The sequence below is a fragment of the Cyanistes caeruleus genome, chromosome 26, assembly GCF_971803275.1.
Source record: "Cyanistes caeruleus chromosome 26, bCyaCae1.hap1.1, whole genome shotgun sequence".
NCBI lineage: Eukaryota > Metazoa > Chordata > Aves > Passeriformes > Paridae > Cyanistes > Cyanistes caeruleus.
In genome coordinates this window covers 5,322,971-5,332,405 of record NC_141726.1, presented here as the reverse complement: position 1 = coordinate 5,332,405, position 9,435 = coordinate 5,322,971, and the positions used below count along the sequence as shown (strand labels likewise).

Here is a 9,435-nt window from a genome sequence, read left to right as displayed (position 1 = left end):
TATAGATTTGGGTCTCCTCCCGCCTACTGCGCTGCGGGCTTGTTCCCGCCCCTTGCGGTGACCGACAGCAAAACTGCCCAATGGAAGAGAAACAGAAAAATAAAAGGACAGCTCAGCCATCCACTCGGAAACGGAAGAAGGAGGGCTCAATTTCCTCTGTCACCGTAGCACAGAGGTGCCACCTCTCCCGCTTGAATGACAACCTCGCTGGCAAATGGGCAGTTGGGGAAGGGGATGTAATGTTTCAGGTGCAAAGACAAGCAGTGACAGTTTGCGACTCCCGGCGCCGCCCCCACAGCGCGGCCTACCCTGCCGGCTCACCGGAGGGCAAAATAACCCCCGCGGAGAATGACGGGCCGCGCCAGCCAATAAATAGCGCGCGTATCTGAGTGACAAGCGAGCGAACCAATCGCAGTGCAGGACGCGCAGCCCAAAGACGGCCGGTGCTGGGGATAGGCCAATCAGAGGCCAGGAGGAGCTGAGCTCGGCCAATGGGAGGGCAGTCCCTATGGGCGGCGTGTGGGGAGGGGGCGGGCGTTGAGGGAGGGGCGGGGCCGGGCGGGTGCCGCCGCTGCCGCCAGCGGGGGCTGCCGAGTCACCGCCGGGCAGCGGCAGCGCTGTGGGGCCGGGCTCTGGGCCTACGCTCCGGGCTCTGCTCGCCAGGGCTGCCCGGCTGCGCCCCTCGCCCTGGGCCCGCGGCTGGGGTCTCCGTGGAGCCCCCTTTCTGAGTCCTCTGCGGCCTGTGGGAGCCGTGAGGGGAGCTATGGCGGCGCCGCTCCTGAGGGAGCCGGAGCGCGGTGTGGGCCCCGCCTGGGTGCAGGGTGGCGGTGCCCGCGGTCTGGGCTGCTCCGGGGCTGGGCTGGGCCTGCCGGGGGATGATGGATCACCCAGAGCAAGGCTGAGTGTGAGGAGTGCGGGTCCCAGAACGGCGTTAAAACTGTCCCAGGAGGGTGCTGGGCTGAGTCATGAGGATGTTTTCCTGGCAGTAGAGTTATAATTTAGAATCGGGGCATCATGGATTTGTTTGGGCTGGAAGAGACCTTGAAGATCATCTTGTTCCATACCCTGCCATGGGCAGGGACACCTTCCACTGTCCCAAACTGCTCCAAGCTCCATCCAGCCTGCCCTTGGACACTTCCAGGGATCCAGGGACAGCCACAGCTGCCTCCCCACCCTCGTGGGGGAGAACTTTTTCCTAATATAAAAGTCAATTTGTGCTTCATCCTGGCAGAGATCACCGACCTTTGATCTGTGTTTGGAAGTATAAGTTGTGAGTCCGAGCATCACCTTTCCGATGTGTCATCCTGAGGGAAAATGGGTGAATTCCTCACATTTGGGATGTTTTCCCTGGGTGTTAACACTGAGGGGATTTACTAGCAGGTAGCAAAGAGGCTACATCGTGTTAGCTAAATTAATTCCTAATTTATTAATATTTTATTAATATTTTATTAATTGCTGCTTGAACTGTTATTCTGTTCAGAGAAAGTTCACCAGGTGTTCTGGTTCTGAGTTACCCATGGGCTCAGAGAATTCCCAGAAAAAGAACCTGAATTACTGCATCAGGATTTTCCTGAAGCCAGGGCAGTGCCTTGCATGCCTAGGAAAGTTTTTGATGTCATTTAGAAGTTTCTGAAATGTGTGTAGGGATATTTAACTTTGTTAGGCCTAAACAAAAACTGGGAGAGGGCTTTGGGATTGAAGTGATACACTGTTAAAGCAGTTTGATGTTGGATGGGAGGAAGGTTCAAGCTGTCACCACAAATCCAAACCTTGCACAGGTGCTTTGAACACTATTATTGTGCCCTACAGCCTGGGTTGGCAGGAGGGAGTCCTAAAATTTAAGTGAGCTGTGAGTTTTCCGTGTATATTTTTGCCTGATAAATGTCCATGTCACCAGCAGGTGGCTTTATCCCTATTTCTGAGCACGTTTCTCCCCATTTCTGTGCTGTGCCAGCTCAGCTCTGGCTTTGTGACAGCCTCAGAGCAGAGTCTGGGGTGTAATTACAGTGCTTTAATCTGAATTTCCTGCACAGAGGGCTCACTTCACAGGCACAGGGAATACTGAGGGGGGACAAATGTTCCTCTAGTGCCTAAAGGGGGCACATAAAGGGAGGAGAGGGATTTTTATATGGCAGGACAAGGGAGAATGGCTTTGAACTGCCAGAAGGCAGGGTTGGGATGGATATTAAGAGGAAATTCTTTATTCAGAGGAGGTGAGGCCCTGGCACAGAGCAGCTGGAGCTGCCCCTGGATCCCAAGGCCAGGTTGGACGGGGCTTGGGGCAGCCTGAGGCAGAGGAAGGTGTCCCTGCCGTGGCAGGGTGGCTACTGGATGGATATTAAGGTCCCTTCCCACCCAAACCACCCCATGATTTGTATTACGGATCCATAAAGCGTCCCTGGAGCTGTTCTGTGAACAACAGACTGATCCTCCAGTAGTAGAGGAGGTGCTGCATCTCCAGAGGTCCCTGATTCCCTGGATCCATCCATCCAGAGTTTGCTGTGGGATGTGTCTACAGGGCTGTGGAATCCCACTGGGGGTCTCAGCAGGACCCTCCCCACCTTCCTGTGACAGCACCAAAGCCCACAAATAATGATTCTGCTCAGGGAGTGTGTGTTCTCCTTGCCCTTTGGGGAGCTGCCAGGCCCCAGGAGGTGTCCTGGGGGTGCTGGCAGCCGCCTGTGCCTGTGTCCAGGGGCTCTCGCTGAGCTGGGCTGAGCTCCTGCCACAGCACAGATAAGGAGCTGCTCACGCCTCTTTTATCTCTCTCTGAGTTCTCCCTGCTGGCCTCCCACACCTCCTTTGCCATTGGTGTGAGGACAGCAGGGCATTTTTACAGGGAGAAGGAATAATTCACGTGTTGGTGCTTCATGTAGCCGAGCACACGATGCCTTCCCGTTACCTCAACTTCCGCTGCAGCGTGCCCTGGCTGATCCTGTCTCTGCAAACTCTCTTCCTCATCCGCTCTTTCTTTGTCTTCCCAGGTGCTGGTGACATCTACTCCCCATCCAATTTCTACCCAGGTAAGCCTGGAACCTGCTGGGAGAGGAGGGATGATGCTCCTGCTGTGCCCTGCAGAATGGTTTTATTGCTCTTTGAACTTGCCAGCAGTGGTGGGGGTTCCTTTATACCCCAGGTGTGATGGGGATCAAAGACTAAATTGTATTTTTGGTCAGTTTTCTGTTGGGTCTTTTGACCTCTCAGCCCCCATCCTGTGGCATCCATTCAGATCACGGTGTAAAAATCAGCATTAAGAGTATTTTTTTCTCTGATTATAGATTGGAAAGAAAGCTCTGGAATTCTTTGCAAGCTCTAAACAGTAGTGGCACTTAATTTTTTATCTGTAGGCTTCTTAGTTAATTGTAATTTCTTAATTGGTGCTTTTTTTTAACCAGAAATCTGCATTAATCTTTTCACTGCTGTCTTGTTCTTTTCTGTCCTGCAGAATTTCAAGATGTCAACCACATGGTCATTTTTGGATTTGGCTTCTTCCTGATAGTTCTGAGAAGATATGGCTTTAGCAGCACTGGATTCAACCTCCTGCTGATTGTTCTTGGTGTCCAGTGCTCTGTGCTGGTAGATGATTTATTAGTTTTCCTTAGCCTACAGCAAAGTGAAATTGGCATGAGAAGGTAACAAGTTCGTGTTAGAGCTTTTCCAGAATTGCTGATTGCTCCTTGTGCTTCTAGGGATGAGCAGAGTCACTTTTACAGGCATTTTAGAGGGTTTTTGGTTTTTAAGTACATTGTTCTGTTCCTTTTTATCGGCCCTGGTGTCACCCTGAGACTGAGTTGTTTTTCTCTCCTTTCTTTCTTGCAGTCTGGCAAAGGCTGTGGTGAGCATGACTGCTGTGGCCATCTCCTCTGGGGCTGTGCTGGGGAAGGCCAGTCCTGTGCAGTTAATTGTGATGACCCTGGTGGAATTAATCATTTTCTATGTGAGCAGATGCATCAACAGGATACTCCTGCAGGTACCCTGGTGGGATTCTCAGATGTGTGAGGGGAAATGTCACTGGAGCTTTGGAACAGCTCTGTCAGGAGCTGCAGCAAAGGCTTTGTGTGGCCTGAATCAGCCCACAGACGGTGAATATTCTGTTGCTGCAGGTCCCAGAGCACCTCACCCTGATGCACGTGCACCTCTTCGGAGCTTACTTTGGTCTGGCAGTCACCTCCCGCTTCCCTGAGCCTGCCCCAGGGCTGGACAAGCACAGGAGCACCCCAAAGTCAGACCTGTTCTCCATGCTGGGTGAGTCCTGGGCTGCTGTGCCTCAGCTGGATAAGGGATTGCAGGGATTGCTGGGTGAGGGTTGGGGGTTGAAATGCACAGAAACTGCTGCTGTGCTCTGGTTTGTGACATTCCTACCTGGCCCCAGCTGGGGCTCAGTTTGCTTTTGTCACCTCAGCATAAAGGCTACTCCAGGTTAGCAGTTCTTTCTCCAGCTTCAGCACTCCCTTTCCTGGCCAGGTTGTCCCCTCTGGCTTGCCCAGGCCTGCTGGTGAGGGGCTGTGGGCCAGAGCTGAGCTCATAACTTGTATTTCAGCAGAGCTCAGGCTGCTTCTCCAGGTGGTGCACAGAGATAGAAAGGGGCAGTCCCTGCTGGTAACATAAATAAAAAGATAAAGCCTGGGGAAGGGTGGGGAGTGGCCCACCAGAGAGGATCTGGTGTCTGGGACTTTCATTCCTTTTCTTATTATCACAACTTTTATAGTTCTGGTCGTGCCACCAGCTGAACCCAGAGCTTCCTGCAGGAATCCACAGAGTCTCATCCTCAGTCAGTCTTTGCCCAGCTTAGGGAATACAAAATTGAAGTGCTGCTCTTTTGTGTCCCTGGAGTTCTTGTTTGCTGTTCATTTCCAGAGCTAAGCAGATTCTCATAAGAATACTTCAGCAGATTTTATATCTATATTTATGACTGACTGCCTAATCAATGGGAACAGGGTAAATCATCTCACAAGTCCTCAGTGTAGGTTTAGAGTGGCTGAAATGGCCTCTCCTGTCTGAGGCAGGGTTATCTCTGCCTTGGTGCACTGACACTGTGGATTTTAGCAATGGGAGCTGGATTTCAGAGCCCAGACAAGCTGGTGCATAATCACCAGGGCTGCTGGAAACTGCATTTGTGCCTCACAGTGACAACGCCTGTGTCACTTGTTGGGGGTCTTGGACAAGAACAAACCAAATGTCAGGTGGATTGCACAAAGGTCTGGTGCCTCTGTGGGGTGGGAACACAACATCAGTGATGGCAGTGGGCTGGAAACTTTGTCCCAGCTGGGCAGGGTTTGTGTCTGTGCTCAGGGCTGAGCCTGAGGCGCTCTGAGGCCACCACATCCCTCTGCTGGCTGCAATTCCATCTGTGCACGTGCATCCCCTGGCACGCAGGGAGTCATGCATCCTGCCAGGCAGGACTGGGCTCCAGGGAGCCTGGGCTTCCCCAGTGCTGACCATTAAGGGCACAGAAGCAGGAGAACCTGTTTTCATTCCTGTTGGAGAAGCCTGGGTGGCCATGGAGGTGTGACAGCAGCAGTTCCTCGCTGGGACTGCTCTTAGAGGAGGCTCTGCTTTGGGAATGGTTTGGGAATTACAGTGAATGCACAGTGTGGGCTGTGTCCAGAGATAGGCAGTGATGGGTTCCCTGTGCCTCAGAGCAGCTCCTGAGGGTCTCTTGTCCTTGTCCCCAAGGCACTGTGTTTGTCTGGGTGTTCTGGCCAAGCTTCAATTCTATCCTGGCTGACTCCAAGAACCAAGCAGTTCTCAACACTTACTTGGCCCTCGCAGTGAGTGCTGTGGCTGCCTTCATGTTGTCTGCTCTGACCTCCAAGGATGGCAAATTCAGAATGGTAAGGGTGAGGAAGCATCCCTGCACGGGTTTTTTTCTGTTCAAAGGGATTTTCTGGTACCCTCAGGAGCACGCTGGCAATACAACAGCTGTTAACTGAAACCAAGTCCAGGGTCTGACAGTCACAGACTCACAGACAGGTTTGGATGGCAAGGAGCATCAGAGATCACCTCATTCCACCCCTGCCATGGCCAGGGACACCTTCCACTGTCCCAGACTGCTCCAAACCCTGTCCAACCTGGCCTTGGACACTCTCAGGGCTCCAGGGGCAGCCCCAGCTTCTCTGGGCACCCTGTGCCAGGGCCTCCCCATGCCCACAGGCAACAATTCCTTCCTAATATTTAATCTGCACCTTCCCTCTTTCAGTTTAAGGCCATTGCCCCTTGTTCTATCACTACAACCCCTTGTAAAAAGTCCCTTAACTCCCCGTTCTTGTTCTTGTACAGACTCACATCCACAGTGCAGTCCTGGCTGGAGGGGTCACCATCAGTTACACAGCATCCAGAATCCTGCACCCTTGGATTGCCATGATTCTGGGGCTGCTTGGCAGTGTCATCACCATCCTGGGATCTCACTGTTTGCAGGTAATGCTCAAACCTCAAAATGGTTCTTGGATAAGCTAAGATTCTTTTTCAATGCAGGATAACCCCAAGGGAAACCTCTTTTCCAAGCTAGGAAACCTGAAATGTTCTGAACAGAGTGCAGGATTTGCTCCTGAGAGCAAATTCATCCTCTAGCTCTGCAACAGCTGATCTGCAATTCCCAACTTGTGTTTCTGGGTGCCAATTAAACCTTTTCTTCTTCCCAGAGGTGCTTTAATCGTGCTTTGAAGATTCAGGATACTTGTGGAGTTCATTTCACTTTTGGTTTGCCTGCTGTGCTTGGAGCTGTGGCTGCTGTTGTTCTCGTTGTCATAGAAAATGGGATTCATAAACAATGGAGTAATTTATCCAGGTACATAAATTGTTGCATTAAATAACGAAGATAAATAATTAGGGAGAGAGAAATCAGGGTGCAGCATGAAGGCCTGACACTTCTCGTTATGTTCTCAACAAAACAAATTTAATTAAGTTTTAATACCAAAAAGTTGGATAAAATAAATCCTCTGAAATCTGCATTAGTTTTCTGGTATGCTCCAAAAACATCTCACTGCAACTGCAGGTTTGAGAATTACAGTTTCTGTGGGAGATTTTGATAGATGCAGATTCATCCACAGTGTTAAATGCTAAGTGAAACACTTTTTTTTTGCTTTTCAGTCTGGGCTATTTGATCTTTGTTGACATTGGTGCCTTCTGCCAGACCATCAGCACTGCCTTGATAACAGGTCTGATCACAGGTCAGTACTGAAACATCCCAGGAATTCCTTTATTTCCTCCGAGCAGGTTTCTATGGGTGAATCACTCGTGCAGTAAATGCAAATATTAATGCCAGGGACTCATCCCAGCCAGGCTTTTGAAGGAGAAGAGCTATTTTGCACAGAAATAACCCAGCAGCACCATTCTTTCAGTGCTGAAGTTTTATTTTAACCAAGCTGCCTTCAACCTGCAGACAGGAAAGGTGTGAAGATGAAAATAACTTCCACTTTTGGGTGTTGTCTTAGTGACAGAAGATGCCCCAATCTGGGGCTTGTCACTTTTTAGTCCATTTGGAGCAAATGTGCAAAGTCTCAATGACATCAGGGTGTGGCACAGCCCAATTTGATCAAGAGATTTTGGGATTTTGGGGACTTTTTGCTGCTTTGGGAGCAGCAGCACTCACGTGGCTGCCACAGGATGCTCTGCTTTGTGGCAGCTGCTGCTTTTCCCCAGCCCCTAATTCTGTCTGGAGTAACAGAGAAATCACCAATGAAAATTGCTGGGAAACACACCCAAAAATGATTTTTTTTTTGAGTATTTTAATTTATTTAAACCTTTGCATTACTTGAAGTGTAATGAAGAAGGGATCTTTTAGAAAACATCCATCTGAAAGAACCATTCAGTGTTTAACCAATTGTTTAAAAATCCAGAGATTCCCATCAGAAATCCCAAACTAAGTGCTGAGAAGCCAGATTGTTTTAAATACACAGGCACTTCTCATTATTTTGATGTATTTTCATAATCTAGCAGCTGTTTAATGGGGTTTTATCAAAAGTAATTAATTTTAGAATCCCAAGCCTTGATCCTGGCAAGCCTCTTTTTGTATTTGGGCTCCAGTCAGGGGGCTCTGCTGGAGGATTTAGGTCCAAATTTGTGTTTTGATCTGATACATTTGGATAAATGTTACCAAGAAACTCCTGTAACACCTCCCCTTGACCTGGTGTTTATTTTGTATCTCTTTTTACCCACAGGTTTAATCTTAAACATCAAACTCCTTAAAACTGTGCATGTCTCAAAGTACTTCGATGACCAATTTTACTGGGAGGTGAGTTTCAAAATGATTTCAGATTCCCTGTGGGGGAGTTCATTTAGCACCTTGATGAAGAGCTCCAGATATTTGAATTTAAAAAATGAGGGGAAAAAAGGGTTATTCCTTTTCCCAGCACATTTTGCTGCACAAACAATCCTTGGGCACCTTTAGGTGCTGATGTGAGGCTGTATTTGATAAGCAAATGGGTGAAAATAAGCTTTTAATCAGTTTTTCCATTTGTTTTGGGTTTTTTTTTTCTGTGATTTGATATGTTCTGATACAAGAATGTTTGTGTTGACAGTTTCCTCACTTGTCTGTTGGATTTTGAGTGGAGGATCCCAGCTGACTGACAGGACCAAGATAAGATTTTCCTCTTTATCACCAGAAAAACTCAACAGCTACAATGGGTTCAAAGAGCACTGAAATATCAATTCTGAGGCCCACAAAAGCCACTCCAAATGGACACTCAAAAATCAAACTGTTCCAGTTATTCCTGAAAGATAAAATGTAAATTCACAGATGCAAACTTCAGATGCATTCAGCTTTTCTACTTTGTTTGCCTCAAATATTTTTTTTGTAAGATATGTACAAAAAAAGTTGGCTGCATTCTTGGCTTATCAATCCAAATGGAAACACTGAACTGTGTTTAAGCTCCCTAAGTTTAAAACTCTCTAAGTTTAAAAGGCAAAATGATGGATTTCAAAGTGTAATTTCTCAAGGAGCACTTCTTCTCCAGCAAAATACTCAGGTTTTTAAGCTGAATTCATTCTGCTGACAAGCCAGGATTTGATGAGTGAGCTGGAGCAGGCCCAGAGCTCTGCATCCTGCCAGACTGGAACTCCTGGAAAAATCTGGGATTACTTGGCTGGGGGCTGGATGTTGGGAGGTTGTGATGGCAAAAAGTTCAGCTGTGGATGGTGCTGCTGATGTAAAACACAAACAGAGCTCAGGCAGGGTCTGGGAGGGGAGAGCCTGGCCCCAGCACCCAGTTTTGGAAGTGCAGAGGATTTTCTGCCAGTGAACCCTGCTTTTTGAAGTGATCCTCAGTGCTTCTTACTCTCAAAAATAGTTGACACAGAAAATCTCCCAGCAGTGCTTACCTAATAAAGGAGTGAAAACGTGGCTGTTTTCTGTTCCTTCAGCAGCCCTGTGAGGAATGAAGGAGGGAGCTCGTGACAAGGCTGAGTCCTTTGATGAGGCTCAGTGGCCTCATTCAC

At 48.8% G+C, this 9,435-nt stretch overlaps 1 protein-coding gene across 6 annotated transcripts; it reads left to right on the top strand.

Annotated features, from left to right (window-relative positions):
• Positions 1–35: 35 nt before the first annotated feature.
• On the top strand, positions 36–9,340 carry RHCE (Rh blood group CcEe antigens). 6 transcript variants are annotated; one of them, XM_086863618.1, is made up of 11 exons: positions 36–175; positions 2,985–3,023; positions 3,446–3,632; positions 3,820–3,970; positions 4,104–4,245; positions 5,677–5,834; positions 6,280–6,417; positions 6,642–6,787; positions 7,090–7,169; positions 8,160–8,233; positions 8,520–9,340. In XM_086863618.1, exons 3-11 carry the CDS (start codon positions 3,466–3,468, stop codon positions 8,544–8,546), a joined length of 1,083 nt encoding a protein of 360 aa, XP_086719744.1. In that variant the 5' UTR covers positions 36–175; positions 2,985–3,023; positions 3,446–3,465; the 3' UTR covers positions 8,547–9,340. The 6 variants fall into 6 exon arrangements, with proteins under 6 accessions (XP_086719744.1, XP_086719743.1, XP_023796931.1 ...); XM_086863617.1 differs by having other exon boundaries at positions 70–248; XM_023941163.2 differs by lacking the exon at positions 36–175 and adding an exon at positions 533–1,270.
• The last annotated feature ends 95 nt before the right edge of the window (positions 9,341–9,435 follow it).

What these genes read in the sequence shown, in the direction of transcription:
- RHCE (XM_086863616.1), top strand. Translation starts at nt 764, where the DNA reads ATGGCGGCGCCGCTCCTGAGGGAGCCGGAGCGCGGTGTGGGCCCCGCC. An exon ending in AGCAAGGCTGAGTGTGAGGA is followed by an intron (nt 912 to 2,984) that starts GTGCGGGTCCCA and finishes TTGTCTTCCCAG; the next exon opens with GTGCTGGTGACATCTACTCC. An exon ending in CCCATCCAATTTCTACCCAG is followed by an intron (nt 3,024 to 3,445) that starts GTAAGCCTGGAA and finishes TCTGTCCTGCAG; the next exon opens with AATTTCAAGATGTCAACCAC.